This window comes from Geotrypetes seraphini, chromosome 1 (assembly GCF_902459505.1).
Source record: "Geotrypetes seraphini chromosome 1, aGeoSer1.1, whole genome shotgun sequence".
Lineage (NCBI taxonomy): Eukaryota > Metazoa > Chordata > Amphibia > Gymnophiona > Dermophiidae > Geotrypetes > Geotrypetes seraphini.
Window position 1 is genome coordinate 241574939 of NC_047084.1, and position 22297 is coordinate 241597235.

The following is a 22297-nucleotide window of genomic DNA, read 5'->3' on the forward strand; positions in this document are numbered from 1 at the left end:
GATTGAAGTCTACAAAATCCTGAGTGGAATAGAACGGGTACAAGTGGATTGATTTTTCACTCCATTAAAAATTACAAAGACTAGGGGACACTCGATGAAGTTACAGGGAAATACTTTTAAAATCAATAGGAGGAAATTTTTTTTCAGTCAGAGAATAGTTAAGCTCTGGAACACATTGCCAGAAGATGTGGTAAGAGTGGATAGCGTAGCTGGTTTTAGAAAGGTTTGGACAAGTTCTTGGAGGAAAAGTCCATAGTCTGTTATTGAGAAAGACATGGGGGAAGCCACTGCTTGCCCTGTATTGGTAGCATGGAATATTGCTATAACTTGGGTTCTGGCCAGGTACTAGTGACCTGGATTGGCCACCGTGAGAATGGGCTACTGGGCTTGATGTATTTCTACCAATTTATCAATTATTTGTATATCTGAGTCAACATTTTATAGTTATGTAACAATGCACATAACTTTTAGGAACACCTATCATCCACCCTTGGCCACTATGCCTATTTTCAAATTCATGCACTGCAACTGGCGCATACTTTTTATAGAATAGCATTTTTCAAGTGGTAAACATAACTTTTAATTAATGCCAATAGCATCAATTATGAGATGTTAATTGCCAATTCCCCAGTCATGGTACTTGGGCTTGTTGTGCCACTGGGGCTTTCATGCATCTGTGAAGCTGAAATCTGTGCCATTGGTAGTTTCACTATCAGAAGGGCCTCTCAAGGTTGACAGGTTTCAGTGAAGACGTCCAAATAACAATGTATCACATTTCTGGGCAGCAGAAGATGGGCAGTGTTGGAGGCGGAGGATCATATTTGATGCAACAATGGTGACAACATAAAATTTATACTACGCAGAAAGCCTGACAATATACTTCAGTATTCTGCCATGAAAACTTGATGATTTTCATCAAGTTGCTAGGACAAGAATACGGTCGATGACACCTAACACAATTGCCAATTATCAGCATTGATTAGGACAATTACTCAATTAAGTTGTGTAAGCACATTGACTACGTTGTTCACTGCTTTATTTGTCTGTAGTAGAAAGAATAAGATTTAAAATCTGTTGGTTTGTCTTCAGAATTCTCAGGGACCTTTTAAATGCCCCAGATTATTTAAAGAAGTTTTTGAATTGTATCATCCTGCATATGTTTTGTGCTCAAGCTTTGCTGACCTGTTTACTGTACCTTTAACAAAACTGATGGTGAACAACATCTATAGCCCTTCTCTATTGTGACTCCTTGCCTCTAGTCTAGAATATGTTAACTGAAACTATTAAAGCTGAAGCTGATGAGTGATTGTTCAGAAGTCGCCTGAAAGCCTTTTTGTTATTTTTATGAGGCATTTAACTAAATTGATTTTTATATTGTGAAATAGTGTGGTGGCCATGTTAGTCCACTTTTCAAGATAATATATAGAAATAAAACAAAAAATAAAGGAAATCTCTGATCTGAAAGGATTACCTTTGAAAGCTCATTATAAAATGCATTGAGTTAGTCCAATAAAAATGGTTATTATAGTACCTTATTTCCTTTGTTTGTTTTATTCTATACGTATATTACCTTATATTGTGAAGATATCTGTGATTTTTTTAAATTAGTTTTTTAACCCCCTCCTTTACAAAACTGCACTAGCATTTTTAGCACAAGCCACGGCGGTAACAGCTCAGATTCTCATAGGAATTCTATGAGCGTCAGAGCTGTTAATGCAGCGGCTGGCGCTAAAAACACTAGCGTGGCTTTCTTTATAAAGGAGGGGGTAAAGTAGATGTTTAGTTTTTATTTTGGGGTCCTTTTACTAAGGCGCGCTAACCGATTTAGCATGTGCTAAATGCTACAGCGTCCATAGAATATAATGGGCATGTTAGCGCGCTAATTGTTAACGTGCGTTAAATCAATTAGCGCGCAGTAAATCGGTTAACACACCTTAGTAAAAGGACCCCTTTATGATATCATTGGTGTCTGTTATGGTGTATACTTAATTTGTAAAATGCATAAAATTGCTTCTATGTATGTGCATTCAATAAATAAATTAAAAAAAATATTAGTAAGGTGGTGAAGATATTCTTATATTACAAAATTATATATATAAAGGCACTATTAAAAATGTTGCCAGTATTCTAATCTTAATTACACATATATTAACTAGCAAAATTCAAATGCATAGTTACCCTACTACTTAGAAATTTCACATCACTTTTTTTATTTTCCGATTGATATGTAATTTAAAAATCATCTGGGCTTGACAGAATACAGAAATATATCTAGGAGAAAGGATGCTAATTAAGTTTGGATAATTAATTTTCTACCACTTTTAATTGCACCTTTTAAGATCTCCAGCAGTATCTGCCTGAAGTACTCCCATCGCAGAGTATCCTCGAGTGAAGCAGGGTCACTTTGAGCAAATCCATTTTCAGTGATGTAAATGATGGGATCATTATAGATATCCTACAATCAAGACACCAAAAGTTACTTTCAAAGCTTATAAGAAAAAAAATACAATACACATCAAATCAAGTACATTACTACAATTTTAATAAAGGATTTTTTTTGTGCATTGCCCTCTCTAACATCTTTCACCAAAATTTACGACTCCTCCAGGAAAACCACATGCCTCCTCAATCCTATCCCCTCTGCTTGGATTAGAATCCCTACTCTGCTTGGATTAGAATCTCATCAGGCCTGACGCCCTCATCCCCTCTATAGTTGATAGCATCCTTAAAATACTTAGATGTAATTCTTGATACAAATCTCTTCTTTATTTCCCAGGTTTCCTCTTCCACAAGATCCTGTTTCTTTTCCCTGCATACTATTTGCACATTACACCCGTATCTTGATGATAAAGCTTGTGCTACACTTCTTTATCCCCTTCTCTTGCAAATTGGATTATAGGAAAAACATTTGTTCTGGCCTTCTATCCTACCTTTTAAAGAAACTTCAATCTGTCCAGAACACATCTATTCACAATCCTTACTCATTCACAACAATTCATTGTTCCAACCATCCAACCATTGTTCCAACCATGTCAACCCATCCCTGAAGCAATATCACTGGCTTCCAATGCCTTTATGGATCCAGCATAAGATACTGTGACACAAGATTTTACACTCTGCAATCCCACCTTATCTTTCAACTTTCATTGTCCCATACCGACCTTTGTATACTTTCCGTTCTTCCACTAGTAGCCAATTACCCATTCCCTCCATTCATTATCCTCGCTTTGAATCAACCAGACACTCAGCTTTCTTCTTTACCATACCTTCGCTGTGGAATTCTCTGCAAGAAGAATTTAGAGCAGAGTTTCCCCATCTAAGATTTTGGGCCTTTCTGAAAGCTCATTTATTTTCTTTAGCCTTTTCTAGAAACCCCTAATCTGACCGAAATGCTCAAGCAGAAGTATCGCTTCCAGTGTGTTTCCTTTTATTTTTATTTTCTGTCCTACCATTATGTAAAAATTATGTTCCTACCTGTTAATTTTCTTTCCTTTAAACGCAGCAGATGAATCCAGAGACTAGTGGGATAGCACACATCTAACAGCAGGTGGAGATAGAGAAACTGATTAACAGGTAGTCCTATTGGCTGGCACATCCCCTGTATCTTCAGTATTGTTCCTTGCCCAAGCATCCGGAACCAGTAATATGCTTAGCATGTAAAAAACTTCTTTCCTATACTCAAGTTTCAAAGATAATAATACAGAATACAAGTACCAACTATAACAAAACTTCTGATATTGCAAAATATAAACCAACAGACAACATCCAGAAAGGGTGGGGCTCTGGATTCATCTGCTGCGTCTAAAGGAAAGAAAATTAACAGGTAAGAACATAGTTTTTCCTTCCTTAGGAACAGCAGCAGATGAATCAAGAGACTAGTGGGATATAGCAAAGCAATCCTCAATCTGGGTGGGAAACAAACGGTGTCTCCGTAATAACCGAAGCTCAAACGCAACTTCCGCACATGGTACCACATCCCCTGGTAATATTTAGAGAAGAAATTCTAGGAAGACAAAGTAGCCACATGACAAATCTCCTCTAAGGAAAAACCTCTGGACTGAGTCCAAAAAGTAGTCATCGCTCTGTTTGAATGGTTATAAACATCTTTTTTTAAAATTTAATTCTTTATTCAGTTTTAACAATTGACAATTTTTAAAAAAAAAAAAATTTTTTCAAAATATTTCAAATTACAGGCAAATGAGAAATTATACAGATTGTAGTTAGTCCACTATACATATGAAGAAGGAGCTGAAATTGAGCTGAAATAAAATGAAGCAATAAATATTAAAGGAAAATTAAAGATGTGGCGATACAAATCCTAAACCTTTCTTTCTTTCGAGCTGACTTAATGGAATAACTCAGGAAGCTTCTACAAATTGTACTTTAGAGGAAATAAATTTAGATAGTTGCTGCGGCTCATAAAATACATATCTTCTATTCCCTTTATAAAGCATAACACACTTACAGGGATATCTGAAAACAAAGGTTGCTCCCAACTGAATGACCTTCAGCCTCAAAATCAAGAATTGTTTCCTTCGCCTTTGAGTGGGACGAGACACATCTGGATACATTCTTATAACGTTAGTCAAAAAGGGAACATCCTTATATTTGAAAAACAACTTAAGCATCCAATCCCTATCTAAATCTATAGCAAATTGTACCAATAATGTAGCTGAGGTCTGGACCTCCATATCCGACTTCTCCAAGAATTTAGATAAGTCCAAACTATCAGCAGATAAATTCTGCTGGTTTGGGCTTTGAGCTTTAATTCGTCTAGGTAAATAATATATTTTGGAGATAGGTGGGTATGAGGTCTCTGGTACCTTAAGAACTTCATTCAAATATCTTTTAAACATTCTTAAAGCAGTTATCAGAAATATTTTAGGAAAATTAATGATCCAGAGAGTACATCTCCTGATGGAATTTTCAACCATTTCTTGTTTAAAGTGCAAACTTGCACTATCTTTAATCCAAGTCAATGCCTGGGCCTCCAAAGACTTTATCCTGGTATCCACATTGTCCGCTTTATTTTCCAAACTTAATACTTTAGTCTTAAGTTTTGAATTTTCAGAAAGCATCATGGTACACCTTGATGAAAGTTGTTCAATTTGATTGTCCAAAGAAATTTGTAGACTGGATATCGCCTCCCACAATGATTCCATATTAAAGTCCTTAGGTCTAGTCAGAAGGGCAATCTCAGTTCTGGACCCTGTAGTGAGAAAAACAGTACCTTTTGCCGCTGTAGAAATCACTGAGGTTTCCTGAGCTTGTTCTATACTCCCCTCCGGCTGCCGTGGTGTTAAAGAAGACTCCTCCTGCTTCCGTCCATGGGCAGAGAATCTGTCCTGTTGGGCCAGCAGGTGGACGTCCTGGATCGGTTCAGCCAACACAAGCTCCTCCGATGCAATAGGACGAGTCATGGGGCTTCGCTCGTCCGGGGAAAGAGTGGCTCCCTCAAAGGAGAACTCGCGCGCCTCAACTTGCGCGCCCTCTCCAGCCGAGGTTTGATCCTCTGGATGTACAGTTCGGGAGCTATGCTCGACAAAGGAATCCATCGGCTCGGTCTGTGCAATAGTTGATTCGTCCGGGAACACCCGGACCTTTGATTTCCTCTTCACCATCAGGCAAAGGAGAAAAATTCCCCCAAAAGATCTGTGTCGGCGTCTCCCTGCTGAGCTCACGCCGCCATCTTAGGTAACCTCCTGCCTATGGTTATGAACATCTACCGTCAATCACTTCCCTGCCAACCAGTAAGTGGAAACAATGGCCTCCTTGAGCCATTGAGCGATGTAGGCTTTGGACACTACCATACCCTTGTCACGTCCCTTGAATAATACAAACAGGTGATCTAAACGTCTAAAGTCGTTAACAACCTACAAATAGCATAGAAGCATGTTACACATTTCTAAGAAACGCAGTGAATAAAAACACGCCTCCCCATTCTTCCTCCTAGAAAGCAGGAAGGAAAAGTGAGAGCGGCTGAGGAGAAATAATGACACCACCTTAGGAAGAAACTATGGTACTGCCTGAACTGACAGCCTAGAATCCGTAATTCCCAAAAAAAGAATCCCTGCAGGACAAGTGCTGCAAATGAGAAGCCATGGCCACAAGAAACACCTTTAGCAACATCACATCCTTTATATCCTCATTAGAGAAAGGTTCAAATGGAGCCTTCTGTAAACTCCCAAGAACTACCTTAAGACTGTACTTCGGATAGGGCTTCTTAACAGATATACAAATATGGTGCACTCCTTTTTAGGAACAGAACTACAGTGGTATCTCGGTTTACGAGTGCACCGGTTTGCGAGTGTTTTGCAAGACGAGCAAAACATTTGCAAACTTGGTGCCTCGTAAACCGAGCTTGCCTCGCTGTACGAGCGCCCCCCCCACGATCCGGCATCCCCCCCAGCGATCCGGCATCCCCCCCACTTGCGTTGCCCCCCTCCACCGCGATCATACTTTCCCCCCCCCGAGCACGTCAATGACACTTCCTTTACCCGTCTTGGCACCAGTGCCGGTGCCCGAAAATCCTCCCTCTTCTGGCGCGGCCTGGGCTGTGCGGTGCGTCGGAGATCCTCCCTCTTCTGGTCTGGGCTGGACTGGCTTTGAGCATTTGCGCATGCTCAAAGCCTTCTGATCTCGCTCTCAATCTCGGAGAGAGCAAGACCAGAAGGCTTTGAGCATGCGCAAATGCTCAAAGCCAGTCCAGCCCAGACCAGAAAAGAGAGGATCTCCAACGCACCGCCCAGCCCAGGCCACGCCAGAAGAGGGAGGATCTTCGGGCACAGGCACTGGTGCCAAGTCGGGTAAAGGAAGTGTCATTGACATGCTCGGGGGGGGGGAAGTAGGATCACGGTGGAGGGGGGGCAATGCGAGTGGGGGGAGGATGCTGGTTCGCAGGGGGGGAAGCCGGATCACGGGGAGGGGTTTGGAACAGCGTCGGATTCCTCAAGAGAATAGAGCAGCGCCGGTAGCCTCGGGGGGGGGGGGGAGAGGAGGTGGAACCAATCAAAGCAGTTTCCCTTACTTCCTATGGGGAAACTTGCTTTGATATACGAGCAATTTGGTTTACGAACATGCTTCTGGAACGAATTATGCTCGTAAACCAAGGTTCCACTGTATATCAGGCTGAGATACCTGGCTCTTGTAACAAGCCATGATTGCAATTTAAAGCTGAAAGGAATTAAACAGTAAGCCCTTGGCTACACCCTTGTGCAAAAAAGGAAGAATACAGGACAAAAAAAGTCTGGAAGAGTGACAACTTGAGAACTACCCAAGAATCGAAAACCCTCCAAACGCCATCATAAGCCACAGATGAAGATGTCTGAACTGTCTGAAGAAGAATAGAAATAATCTGCTCCACAAAATCCTTACACCTCAAAGCAGCCTGCATGTAGTTGTATTTGGGGATGTAGTTTAGTAGAGTGCAGGTGGATGCCAAGAATCTTTTATAGAATACTAGTGTAACTCAGCATCTATGTGCCTATATTTAGCCATGCCCATGTTATCATTTAATTAAAATTTGATATTTATTTTATATATTTCTAGTATTTATATACCATTTATAGCCTATGTGTTTTACATTCAGGTACTCAAGCATTTTTCCCTATCTGTCCTGGTAGGCTCACACTCTCTCTAATGTACCTGGGGCAATAGGGGATTAAGTGACTTGCCAAGGGGCAAAAGGAGCAGCATCAGATTTGAACCCACAACCTCTGGGTGCTGTGGCTGTAGCTCTACCGACTGTGCCACACACTCCCCACAAATCTACTGAAAAAGATTGCACAAGGAAATTATAGTGGTTCACAAAACAAATAAAATGTCCACAGCTAGAAAAGAACTCCATTTTTGTTGCGAGGAAAGAACGCACAAGATAAGCTGTAGAGGATCCAGTGGAAAGCTCTTGTGGCAGCTCACCTGCACAGTTACTAATAAATCTAAAGCATACAGTAGATTTAGGACAAATAAAAAACAGATTGAAACAAAAATCCTGAATTCTCAGTGAGTAAGATTCTTAAGCACATTACATTTTAAAATCATCTTTATTGCTTCTTCTTTTCACTTTATTGCTTCCTCTTTTCAAACATGCATTCAATATACAGGTACTTCTATTTTATCCTTCATCCACTTTTTCTGTATTATCTGACCCTTCGATTTTCCAACAACTTGTCAGTCCTGTTTAAGTCAGATAATTGAGGCTCTACTGTAGTAATGATGTGGTAGAATTGAATGACTGCATCTATGCAAATGGTTTAAAACACAAGAGTTGTGGAATGTACTGTATATTGTAGGTCTAGACCAGTGGGCTCAAACTTGTGGCCCAGGGGGGTCATACGCAGCCCGCCAGGGACTATTTTGATGCCCTCAGTATGTTTACCATAATCACAAAAGTGAAATAAAACAGTTTCTTGATCATATGTCTCTTTAGCTATAAATTACAACATAATTATTAAGACTTAGCTAAAAAGAAATATTTATAAACCATAAAGAGTTTTACCACATACAAAACTGTCATTTCTTTAACAGGACATTAACTATTTTTTTCTGAGGCCCTTCAAGTATCTACAAATCCAAAATTCGGCTCTGTAAAAGGTTTGAGTTTGATACCACTGGTCTAGACTAATTGCTATATGGCATAATTGAATAACCACATTTGAAAAGGTTTATCTTTCCTCCAATGCTATAAGTCAGAAAGAGTATAATGAAAACTCAGGATGGAAGAGGAGGGGGAAGGTATGAGGTAAGAGGAGGAGGTAGAGAGTTTAATTCTGGATTTATTGGTAAACTATGTAGTTCTTATCTAACATGATGTGATGGTGTACTAAAGAAACCACTGGATATCATGTGCTCTTATTACTGTTCTCAAATATATGAATTATTATACAGAGTTTAAAAAATACCTTCTATTTCTGAAAATTTCATCCCATCCCTCTCAAATTCCTACATGGAGCCTATTACCATCATTTTCCATTACGGAAAAATTATGTTCTTACCTGTTAATTTTCTTTCCTTTAGACGTAGATGAATCCAGAGACTAGTGGGATAGCACAAATCTACTAGCAGGTGGAGATAGAGAAACTGATTAACAGGTGGTCCTATTGGCTGGCATGCTCCCTGTATCTTCAGTATTGCTCCTTGCCCAAGCATCCGGAACCAGAAATATGGTTAACATGTAAAAAACTTCTTTCCCATAATAAATTGCAAAGGTAATAATACAGAATACAAGTACCAACTATAACAAAACTTATCCAGAAAGGGTGGGGCTCTGGATTCATCTGCTGCGTCTAAAGGAAAGAAAATTAACAGGTAAGAACATAATTTTTCCTTCCTTAGCAACAGCAGCAGCTGAATCCAGAGACTAGTGGGATGTAGCAAAGCAATCCTCAATCTGGGTGGGAAGCGAACACCGCATTCGCAATAACCGAAGCACAAAAGCAGTCTCCGCACACGCTGCCACATCCAACCGGTAATGCCTAAAAAAAGTATTCCTAGAAGACCAAGTAGCCGCACGACAAATCTCCTCCAAGGAAAAACCTCTGGACTCAGCCCAAAGAGTGGCCTTCGCTCTAGTGGAATGAGCATGAAGTTCCTCCGGCAACCGCTTGCCTGAAGTCAAGTAAGCGGAAGCAATGGTTTCTTTGACCCATCGAGGATTGGAAGATGGCCAACATCACGCCCATCTTTAAAAAGGGATCAAGAGGTGACCCGGGAAACTACAGACCGGTGAGTCTGACCTCAGTTCCCGGAAAAATGGCGGAAGCACTGATAAAAGAAAACATCGATGATCACTTGGAAAGAAACAAACTTCTGACAACCAGCCAACATGGTTTCTGCAGGGGGAGATCGTGCCTAACCAACTTACTACACTTCTTCGAAGGAATTAACAAACAGATGGACAGAGGTGACCCCATAGACATCATATACCTTGATTTCCAAAAAGCTTTTGACAAGGTGCCTCATGAACGATTACTCCGGAAACTGAAGAACCATGGGGTGGACGGAGACGTACATAGATGGATCAGAAACTGGTTGGCAGGTAGGAAACAAAGGGTAGGGTTGAAGGGACACTACTCTGATTGGAGGAGGGTCACGAGTGGTGTTCCGCAGGGCTCGATGCTCGGGCCGCTGTTATTTAATATATTCATAAATGATCTAGAAATAGGGACGAAGTGTGAGATAATAAAATTTGCAGATGACACCAAACTATTTAGGGGAGCTCGGACTAAAGAGGACTGTGAGGAATTGCAAAGGGACTTGAACAAACTAGGAGAATGGGCGACAAAATGGCAAATGAAGTTCAACGTTGAGAAATGTAAAGTATTGCATGTGGGAAGCAGAAACCTGAGGTACAACTATACGATGGGAGGGATGTTATTGAATGAGAGCACCCAAGAGAGGGACTTGGGGGTAATGGTGGACAGGTCAATAAAGCTGAATGCACAGTGCGCAGCAGCCGCTAAGAGAGCGAATAGAATGCTAGGTATAATCAAGAAGGGTATTACAGCCAGGACGAAAGAAGTTATCCTGCCGCTGTATCGGGCGATGGTGCGCCCACACCTGGAATACTGTGTCCAGTTTTGGTCGCCATACCTTAAGAAGGATATGGCGTTACTCGAGAGAGTTCAGAGAAGAGCGACACGTCTGATAAAAGGGATGGAAAACCTTTCATACGCTGAGAGATTGGAGAAACTGGGTCTCTTTTCCCTGGAGAAGAGGAGACTTAGAGGGGATATGATAGAGACTTATAAGATCATGAGGGGCATAGAGAGAGTAGAAAGGGACAGATTCTTCAAACTTTCAAAAAATAAAAGAACAAGAGGCCATTCGGAAAAGTTGAAAGGGGACAGATTCAATACAAATGCTAGGAAGTTCTTCTTTACCCAACGTGTGGTGGACACTTGGAATGCGCTTCCGGAGGACGTTATAGGGCAGAATACAGTACTGGGATTTAAGAGAGGATTGGACATTTTCCTGCTGGAAAAGGGAATAGAAGGGTATAAATAGAGGATTACTGCTCAGGTCCTGGATCTGTTGGGCCGCCGCGTGAGCGGACTGCTGGGCAAGATGGACCTCAGGTCTGACCCAGCAGAGGCATTGCTTATGTTCTTATGTTAATGGAAGCTTTGTTGCGGCCCGCGAATAACACAAAGAAGTGATCTGAACGTCAAAAGTCGTTAGTAACCTTCAGATAGTGTAGAAGAATCCTACGCAAAATTAGGAAACGCAGTGAAGAGACTCGCTCCCCCCCAGTCTTCCTCCCTGAAAGCTGGAAGGAAGAGAGACTGGTTAACATGAAAGGTTGGCTACCACTTTAGGAAGAAACGATGGTACAGTCCTAACAGACACACCTGAATTTGAAATTCAGAAAAAAGGATCTCTACAGGATAACGCCTGCAACTCACTGTCACTGCTACAAGAAAGACCGCTTTCAACATCACATCCTTCAGAGTTGCTTTTGACAAAGGCTCAAATGGAGGCTTTTGTAACCGCCCTCCCCCCCACCCCCAAAAACTACTTTAAGACTCCACTCTGGACAAGGCTTTTTAATAGGTGGACGAATATGTTGCACAACTTTGAGAAATCAAACTACATCAGGGTGTGACGCAAGGGAAGAATGAGCCATGCGGCCCCTATAAAAAGCAATAGCAGCTACTTGAACTTTAAGGGAATTATATGCCAACCCCTTGATTACTCCATCCTGAAGAAAAGAAAGAATGTTAGAGTGAGAAGCCTGGAAGGGCAAAAGACCCTGAGCAGCACACCAAGAATCAAAAGTCCTCCAGACTCTAGCAAACGAGGCAGAGGTAGATCTCTTTTTTGCTTGAAGAAGAGTGGAAATAACCTGCTCCGAATATCCCCTACATCTCCGTTGCGACCTTTCAAGAGCCAGGCCATAAGACCAAAGTGGGACAGAATTTCCATGTTGATCGGACCCTGGGTTAGTAAATCCGGAGTCACCGGAAATGTCAACCGTTTGCCCATCGACAGACTTATCAGGTCCACATATCATGGACAACGCAGTCAATCCGGAGCTATCAGGATCACCGTGTCCTGAAAATGAGCTATGCGATGTAACACACAACCTATCATTAGCCAAGGAGGAAACAAATAAAGGAGACAAGTCAGAGGCCATGCAAGAGCTAACGCATCTACCCCTTCTGACGTCTGCTCCCTGTTTCTGCATAAGAAAAGAGGAAGCTTTGCATTTTGAGATGAGGCCATAAGGTCTATTTCCGGGTGACCCCCCCATCTTTGCACAATGAGGTCAAACGCCTGATTGGAGAGTTCCCATTCTCCGGGATCTAGAAGATTTCTGCTGAGGAAGTCTGCCTGAACATTGGCTTGACCCGCAATGTGAGCCACCGATGTAGAGGAAGATGAATTTCTGCCCATTGAAGCAGAAGCATTGCTTCGTTTGCCAACTGAGGACTTCAGGTACCTCCCTGCCTGTTGATATATGACACTGCTGTGATACTGTCCGAAAAAACCCTCGTCGGTCGGCCCTGAATCATGGTCTGGAATGCCTGAAGCACTAGCCTGGTCGCTCTCAATTCTAGAAGATTGATGGACCACTGAGTCTCCTCCGGAGACCAGACTCCCTGCGCTAAGGATTGAAGGCAGTGAGCCCCCCATCCCAACAGATTGGCATCTGTGGTAACTATAATCCAGTCCGGTGTTGCCAGAGGCATGCCTTTGAACAGATTGAGATCACTGAGCCACCAATTCATGCTGAGCGATGCTTGAGGAGTACATTGTAGATGACGATTGTAATTCTGAGACACTAGGGACCACCAGGAGAGAAGTGACTGTTGCAGTGGTCTCATGTGAAAGCGCACCTAAAGCAACACTTCCAGTGCTGCTACCATTGATCCTAGCACTTACACATAATCCCACACTCTCGATCTGGGCAACTGTAGAAGTAGGCAAACTTGAGACTGTAACTTCTCCTCTGTAACTTCTCTCCCTGGTCTCTGGGTAGAAACACCTTCCCCACCTTCGTGTCAAACAGCACCCCAAGATGTTCCAATGATTGGGACGGTGCAAGAGAGCTCTTTTGAAAGTTGATGACCCACCCTAAAGATTGAAGAAGGGAGATCATCCTTTGGGTTATTGACAATTTTTCCTGTCTGGAAGACACCCGAATCAACCAGTAAGGATGTACTTGAATCCCTTCCTTGCGAAGAAAAGCCGCCACTACTACCATGACCTATGAGAACATCTGTGGAGCCGTGGCTAGGTCAAATGGCATGGCTCGAAACTGATAGCGCTGGCCAAGGACGGCAAAGCGAAGATACCTCCGATGTGGTGGCCATATGGGAATGTGTAGATACACTTCCTTGAGGTTGAGTGCCATAAAGAATTCCCCGGTTGAACTGCCGCTATGACTGACCTCACTGTTTCCATACGGAAATGCCTGACATTTAGAAATTGATTGGCTCTCTTGAGATCCAAAACTGGTCTGACCAAACCCCCCTTTTTGGGCACTATGAATACTTCTGCTCGGTCTTCACCTGTGAGGCACCGGGGTCTGGTCCACAGTTGCAGGTAAAGCAAAGTTCAGAAGACCCATTTCGGGATTTTGAGTTTAATTCCGGAGACGTCTACGACGAATTATCAAGACTCAAGGTGAACAAAGCCATGGGCCCGGACAATCTACATCCCAAGGTGCTCAGTGAGCTCAGGGACGTCCTGGCAGAACCTTTATCCGTACTCTTCAATCTGTCCCTGTGAGCGGGAATAGTCCCCTTGGACTGGAAAACAGCTAACGTCGTTCCTCTGCACAAAAAAGGTTGCAGGACAGAGGCTGCGAATTACAGACTGGTAAGTCTCACATTGGTAGTGAGTAAACTCATGGAGACACTCATCAAACGCAAGTTGGACATGATACTAGACGAGGAGGAACTATGCGATCCCCACCAACATGGATTCACCAAGGGTAGGTCTGTCAATCCAATCTTATCAGTTTCTTTGACTGGGTAACAAGGAAACTGGACTTGGGAGAGTCCCTAGATGTCGTGTACTTGGACTTCAGCAAAGCTTTTGATAGCGTCCCCCACCGCAGGCTATTGAGCAAAATGAAATTGATGGGATTAGGTGAAACACTTACAGCATGGGTTCACGATTGGCTGAGTGGTAGACTTCAGAGGGTGGTTGTTAATGGTACCATCTCTAAAACATCGGAGGTAGCCAGTGGGGTGCCGCAGGGCTCGGTCTTGGGCCCGATCCTGTTCAACATATTTGTAAGAGACATGACTCAAGGACTTCAAGGTAAAATAACATTATTCGCTGATGATGCCAAACTATGTAATATTGTGAGTAACGGCAATCTGTCCGACAGCATGACGCAAGACCTGCTTTTGTTGGAACAGTGGTCCTCGACCTGGCAGCTTAGCTTCAACGCTAACAAATGCAAGGTCATGCACCTTAGCAACAATAATCTGTGCAGAACGTACACATTGAATGGAGAAACCTTAGCAAGGTCTGCCGCAGAACGGGATTTGGAGGTGATCATCAGCGATGACATGAAAACGGCCAAACAAGTGGAGAAGGCCTCATCTAAGGCTAGGCAAATGCTGGGTTGTATCCGGAGAAGTTTTGTTAGTCGGAAGCCCGACGTCCTAATGCCTTTGTACAGAACCATGGTGAGGCCTCATCTGGAGTACTGCGTACAATTCTGGAGGCCACATTACCGCAAAGATGTGCTGAGAATTGAGTCGGTACAGCGAATGGCCACCAAGATGGTCAAAGATCTATCATATGAAGAAAGGCTGAACAAATTGCGGCTATACTCTCTCGAGGAACGTAGAGAGAGAGGGGACATGATTGAGACGTTTAAGTATGTCACTGGTCGCATCAAGGTAGAAGATAATGTTTTCCTTCTTAGGGGACCCTCAGCCACAAGAGGACACCCGCTGAAAATAAAGGGCAGGAAGTTTCATGGCAACACCAGGAAGTACTTCTTCACTGAAAGAGTGGTGGACAGCTGGAATAGGCTCCCAGTACAGGTGGTTGAGGCCAGCAGCGTGCAAGTTTTTAAGATCATTTGGGATGCTCATGTCGGATCTCTTCGAGGGAAAAGGTCATCAGAGAGCAATTAACTAGGTGGGTGGGTCAATGGAGTGGGCAGACTCGATGGGCCTTGGCCCTTTTCTGCCGTCACTTTCTATGTTTCTATGAAGTAAATGGAATATCTTCCCTGTCCCCTTTCTTCCGGAGGAACTGTAATTACGGCACCAAGCTCCAAAAAAACTTGAAGGGTGATCTGTACTGATTCTCTCTTGGCTGCCCCTGTGCAAGAGGATACCAAAAAAGAATCTGCGACAGGAGAGGAAAATTCTAATTTTTAACCTTCTCAAATAATGTCCAATACCCACTGATCGGACATTATCTTGGCTCATTCTGTCAAAAATGAAGACAGCTGATCCCCTATGGCAGGGGTGCCCACACTTTTTGAGCTTGCGAGCTACTTTTAAAATGACCAAGTCAAAATGATCTATCAATAATAAAATTTAAAAAAAAACAGAAACACAAAGCATTTATATTCTGCGGGTTTTCAAAGTGGTCAAGGCAGATGACTTTATGCAATGTCACCTCAGTAACAACTATACAAAAAATAGACAAATATACCCCCTCCCTTTTTACTAAACCGCAAAAGTGTTTTTAAGCGCAGGGAGCTGCGCTGAATGCCCCACGCTGCTCTCAATGCTCATAGGCTCCCTGCTCTAAAAAACACTATTGCGGTTTAGTAAAAGGGGGGCCATAGTGCAAAATATAGACAGCAGATAAAAATTCTCAAAACGGACACATTTTGATCACTAAATTGAAAATAAAATCATTTTTCCTACCTTTGTTGTCTGGTGATTTCATCAGTCTCTGGTTGCACTTTCTTCTTCTGACTATGCATCCAATATTTCTTCCCTTCTTTCAACCTTCTGTATGCTTCCTCTCTTCCAGACCTCATTCCCTCCCCCCAACTTTTTCTTCCTCTCTTCCTGCCCTCCTCCCCTTTCTTTCTTTCTCTCCATCTTTCTTTCTATCTCTCTGCCCCCCTTTCTTTCTGTATGTCTGTCTTTCTCTCTCCATGCCCTTTCTGTCTGTCTCCCTGTCTTTCTCTCTCCATGCCCCCTTTTTGTCTGTCTCCCTGTCTGTCTTTCTGTCTCCCTGCTCTCCCCAAGCCATCCCCGCCGCCATCAGGGAACAGGCCGCCGCCGCCGTAAAGAGGACTCTGAAGCGCCGGGCTGACCAACCTTCCCCACCTGATTTCAATTCTAATGTTGGAGAGGAAGTTCCAGGCCAGCCAGGAAGCGATTGGCTGGCCCGGAACTTCCTCTCCAACGTCAGAATTGACATCGAGTGAGGAACGTTGGTCGGCCCGGCGCTTCAGCGTCCTCTTTACAGGGTTGAGAAGCAGTTAGAAAGGAAGGCAATGCGAGTCTATCACGGAGCCTGGGATGGGCTCTGCGATCGACTCGCGTTGCCTTCGTGATTGACCTTTTGGGCACCCCTGCCCTATGGTTACGACAGAGGGAGCCGACATCCCATCATTGGGAATTATGTAAGGCTGGGGTACGGGCTGGTTGAGCAGTTTGGGGTTTTGTAGGACAAAAGGAATTCTTTTGTGGAAACCTAGGCCTATAATTATAGAAAGAACTGTTAAAAGGTGTAAAGGATGGCTTTCCGGGCCTATATCTTTTAACATTGTGGAAGCGAGGTCTGGCAGATAAGACCTTCAAAGGTGCCTTAGGCTTATCGTCCGGAAACCTCTGCATTTTGGTATCATCAAAATCTTTCACCAATTTGTCTAAATCTTCTCCAAACAAATCACCTTTAAAAGGAAACCTCACAAGCCTAAGTTTGAAAGCCGCATCCGCCACCCAGTTACGGAGCCACAATGATCTGCGAGAGACTACCAAAAGAGACATTTGCCAAAGCGTGAATAATATCATTGAGGGCATCCGTCAAATATGCTAGACCCATTTCCATATCTGCAAAGTCGGATGGGAGAGAAACCCCTGTCTCCATCATCTTATCTGCCATACATTGAGTCCATTGTAGACATGCCCGTGCAGCATAGGAAATGCATACAGCTGCTTGTAAAGTAAGTGTTGCTACTCCAAAGGACATTTTTAGTGAAGCTTCAATCTTCCTATCCTGGGTGTCTTTTAGCGTTATACCCCCTTGTAAAGATTAGATTAAATGAGCATAAATCACGGCTACTAAATCATGTGTTACAAGCTCCTATGGTGCAGCATTGGATCCTGAAGAAGCATAAAATTGAGGAGCTACGATGCCATGTGATAGATATGGTAGAACAAGGGCGGGTGGGTGGTAATTTAGAAAAAATTTTTAATGAAAAAGAACAGTGATATATCTTTAAACTTGACACTGTTGAACTGAAAGGTTTAAATGCTGAAATTGAGTGGACATCTCTGATTGGTTAGGCTCTTCCCCAATGGGGTGCAGGGAAAGTCAGCTGTGATTGTTCTATATAATTAAGAGTAAGAAATGCTGGTGCCATCTTGCTTGGGAGAATCATTAGTAAGTCGGATGACAGCGCCAGCCATGGTAAGGAAAAAGGGTGACATGTTTGTTTAAAATGTTATAATATATTGGGTATAGGAATGAACTGAATTTTGTATTCTATTTTTGATTCGTAGGGAGACCCTTGATAAAGCACACAGTGCGAAACATGTTGGGTCTGATCCTCCCAGGCCAAAACAGCTGCTAAGATAAGTGGCTATATATATATATATATATATATATTTAAAACAAATTTACATATTTATGAATCTTTTACGCACTATTATTACTAAAAACACTAACATAAATTTAAGTATTTATTGTGAGAATGAAATGAAATGTATATGTTTACGGCTGATGATGAGATCCCACGTAATTCTTCACCCTAGAAAATTTTCAATAGTGGTGGAGTGGCGGGGCTGAGGCCATAAAAGTTAGTCTTATCCGGAATATGTGGTAATAAGATATCTAATTGGAGATTGTTCCGGTGTATATATTTATTAAAATTATTCATCATTTGGTGGCTACATCCATCTTTGGCATTAATTTTTAATATTCAACTTTCTTCAATTTTTCTGCTTCCTTCTCAAATCTTTCTACTTTTCCATGTCTTTCCTTCCCATCTATCCACAAGCACATCTCTTCCCTCTCGCTACCCATCCCCTCCCCTCCATTCATGTGTACTATCTCCTGTATCTTTCTTCTCCCCTATTCGTATCTTTTCTTAAACATTTTTTTTACATCTGTCTTCCCTCCCCCACACCTTTAATCCCTGTGCACCATCTCCTCCCTCTCTTTCCCCTTCTTTTCTATCCCTATGCAGCATCTCCCTTTCTCTCTCTATCTGATGGTCTTACATTTTTCTCCTCTCCCTGCTCCCTCTTTGTGGTTTGGCACAAAATACCTAAATTTATGAAAATGGACTGCATGCTCCTTCTTTCTCCCTCTCCTACCTAAGTCCTTCTTCCCCTTCCCCCTCCCCCACTTAAGTCTGGAATATCTCACTCCTCCTTCCTTTCCCTCTCTCTTCTTCCCTCACCCCTCCTGTGGTCTGGAAAGCACAGTTACTTACCGTAACAGGTGTTATCCAGGGACAGCAGGCAGATATTCTCACATGTGGGTGACGTCATCTACGGAGCCCCAGCGCGGACAGCTTTTCAAGCAAACTTGATTGAAGTTTCAAGTTTGCTACACTGCACCACGCATGTGCATGCCTTCTTGCCCACTAGAGAGCGCATCCCACCTCGTGGTCCTCAGTTCCATAATTAGCAAAGAAGCCATCCCCGGGGAGGCGGGCGGGTTGTGAGAATATCTGCCTGCTGTCCCTGGATAACACCTGTTACGGTAAGTTATCCCAGGACAAGCAGGCAGCATATTCTCACATGTGGGTGACCTCCAAGCCAACCAAAAAAAAAGGGCAGGTGGGAGGATGGCAATTTAGGAAAACAGATTACGTAACACCGACTGGCCAAACCGGCCGTCATTTCTGGACAAAGTGTCCAGGCAATAGTGGGAGGTGAACGTATGAACCGAAGACCAAGTGGCAGCTTTACATATGTCCTCCATAGGAGTGGATCGGAGGAAAGCAACCGAAGCAGCCATCGCCCGGACCTTATGCCCCGTGACTCGCCCCGGGAGCGTAAGACCAGCCTGAGCGTAGCAAAAAGAAATACAAGCAGCCAACCAGTTGGACAAGGTGCGCTTGGAAACAGGGTGTCCTAAACGATTAGGATCAAAGGACAAAAACAATTGAGGAACCTTCCGATGGGACCTGGTACGTTGGAGATAAAATGCCAACGCCCTCTTACAGTCAAGCGTGTGGAGCGCCGTCTCGCCAGGATGGGAGTGGGGCTTAGGGAAGAACACAGGAAGGACAATGGACTGATTGAGGTGGAAATCAGACACAACTTTAGGTAAAAATTTAGGATGGGTGCGGAGAACCACCTTGTCATGATGAAATACAGTAAAAGGCGGGTCCGCAACCAAAGCTTGCAGCTCACTAATCCGTCGAGCAGATGTGAGGGCAATCAGAAAAGCACAGTTACTTACCGTAACAGGTGTTATCCAGGGACAGCAGGCAGATATTCTTGACTGATGGGGTGACGGCACCGACGGAGCCCCGGTACGGACACTTTTAGAGTGATTGCACTCTAAGAACTTGGAAAGTTCTGGAGACCGCACCGCGCATGCGCGAGTGCCTTCCCGCCCGACCCCGACGCGCGGTCCCTCAGTTAAGATAAGCCAGCTAAGAAGCCAACCCGGGGAGGTGGGTGGGACGCAAGAATATCTGCCTGCTGTCCCTGGATAACACCTGTTACGGTAAGTAACTGTGCTTTATCCCAGGACAAGCAGGCAGCATATTCTTGACTGATGGGTGACCTCCAAGCTAATAAAAAGAGGGATGGAGGGAAGGTTGGCCATTAGGAAAACAAATTTTGTAAAACAGATTGGCCGAAATGTCCATCCCGTCTGGAGAAAGCATCCAGACAGTAATGAGATGTAAAAGTATGGACTGAGGACCACGTAGCAGCTTTGCAGATTTCCTCAATGGGCGTGGAACGAAGGAAAGCTACAGATGCTGCCATAGCTCTAATTCTATGTGCCGTGACAGAACCTTCCAGTGTCAGTCCGGACTGAGCATAGCAGAATGAAATGCACGCAGCAAGCCAATTAGATAGCGTACGCTTAGAAACAGGACGTCCCAATTTATTCGGATCATAGGACAGAAAAAGTTGGGGAGATGATCTGTGGGGCTTAGTGCGGTCTAAATAGAAAGCTAAAGCCCGCTTACAGTCCAAAGTATGAAGAGCCTGTTCTCCGGGATGGGAGTGAGGTTTAGGGAAAAAAACAGGGAGAACAATAGATTGGTTGAGATGGAACTCAGAAACAACCTTAGGGAGAAACTTTGGATGTGTACGTAGAACCACCTTGTCGTGATGAAAGACAGTGAAAGGTGGATCAGAAACTAGTGCATGTAGCTCACTGACCCTCCTGGCAGAGGTGAGAGCAATAAGAAAAAGTACCTTCCAAGTGAGAAACTTGAAAGAGGTAGTAGCCAAGGGTTCGAATGGAGGCTTCATCAAGGCGGAAAGAACCACGTTCAGATCCCAGATCACCGGAGGTGCTTTGAGAGGTGGTTTCAGATTGAAAAGACCTCGCATGAATCTGGAGACCAGGGGATGAGCTGAAAGGAGTTTCCCCTGGACCGGCTCATGAAAGGCCGTAATGGCACTGAGATGAACTCTGATGGAAGTAGACTTGAGACCAGAAGTAGACAGAGAAAGCAGATAATCCAATAGAGGTTCCACTGCAAGAGACTTGGGGTCATGATGATGTAGGAGACACCAAGAAGAAAATCTCGTCCACTTTTGATGGTAACATTGTAGAGTGGCTGGTTTCCTGGAGGCGTCCAGGATGGAGCGAACAGGCTGAGACAGCAAAAGATCAGTTGAAGTCAGCCCGAGAGATACCAAGCTGTCAGGTGTAGAGACTGCAGGTTGGGATGGAGGAGGGTTTCCTGATCCTGTGTAAGCAGAGATGGAAACAGTGGAAGTAGAAATGGATCCCTGGAACTGAGTTGAAGTAGAAGGGAGAACCAATGTTGTCTGGGCCACCGTGGAGCAATCAGGATCATGGTGGCCCGTTCCCTCTTTAGTTTGAACAATGTCCGAAGCATGAGAGGCAGAGGAGGGAAAGCATAAAGGAACAGATTGGACCAATCCAGAAGAAATGCATCCGCTGCCAGACGGTGAGGAGAGTAAAGTCTGGAGCAGAATTGGGGCAACTGATGATTGTGAGGAGCTGCAAAAAGGTCCACCTGAGGAGTGCCCCATTGTGCAAAGATGGACTGTAGAGTCGATGGGTCGAGAGTCCATTCGTGGGGTTGGAGAACTCTGCTGAGCTTGTCCGCTAAGTAGTTCTGTTCTCCCTGAATATAAATCGCTTTCAGGAATAGGCGGCGCGAGGATGCCCAAGACCAGATTCTCTGGGCTTCCTGGCATAAGAGGCGAGAGCCCGTTCCCCCTTGCTTGTTGATGTAGTACATAGCCACCTGGTTGTCTGTGCAAATTAGAAGGACTTGAGGAAATAGAAGGTGTTGGAAGGCCTTGAGGGCATAGAACATTGCCCTGAGTTCCAGGAAATTGATGTGATGCTTCTTTTCCTGAGGAGTCCAAAGGCCCTGAGTTTGGAACTCGTTCAGATGAGCTCCCCATGCATAAGGGGAGGCGTCGGTGGTGATGATCAGATGATGAGGAGGCAGATGGAACAGAAGGCCCCTGGAGAGATTTGAGGATATCAACCACCATTGCAGAGACTGACGAAGAGACGATGTCACAGATATGTGTCGTGAGCAAGAGTCTGTCGCTTGAGACCACTGGAGAGCCAGGGTCCATTGGGGAGTGCGCAGGTGAAGCCGTGCCAGGGGTGTGACATGAACTGTGGAGGCCATGTGACCCAAGAGAATCATCATCTGCTTTGCCGAAATGGAGTGCTGGGAGAGCACCTGCTGACAGAGCGATTGGAGGTTGTGAAGACGGTTGTCCGGCAAGAAGGCTCTCATCTGGACCGTGTCCAGTACCGCTCCAATGAATTGAAGTCTCTGCGTAGGGAGAAGGTGAGACTTGGGTATATTGATTTCGAACCCCAGAAGTTGTAGAAAAAAGATGGTCTGGTTGGTGGCCCGAAGAACAGTCTGAGATGAAATGGCCTTGATTAACCAATCGTCCAGGTAGGGAAAAACCTGAAGGTGGTGGGAGCGTAGAAACGCTGCCACCAC

At 43.9% G+C, this 22297-nt stretch overlaps 1 protein-coding gene across 6 annotated transcripts in view; it reads right to left on the bottom strand.

The window, feature by feature from the left end:
• The window catches only part of LCTL (lactase like), a 256156-nt gene that overhangs the window by 97354 nt on the left and 136505 nt on the right, over positions 1-22297 (bottom strand). For all 6 annotated transcript variants that reach the window (XM_033948540.1, XM_033948511.1, XM_033948530.1 and 3 more), the window contains one exon: positions 2332-2455. In XM_033948540.1, coding sequence (XP_033804431.1) covers positions 2332-2455 — 124 coding nt within the window. The remainder of the gene's footprint in view (positions 1-2331; positions 2456-22297) is intronic.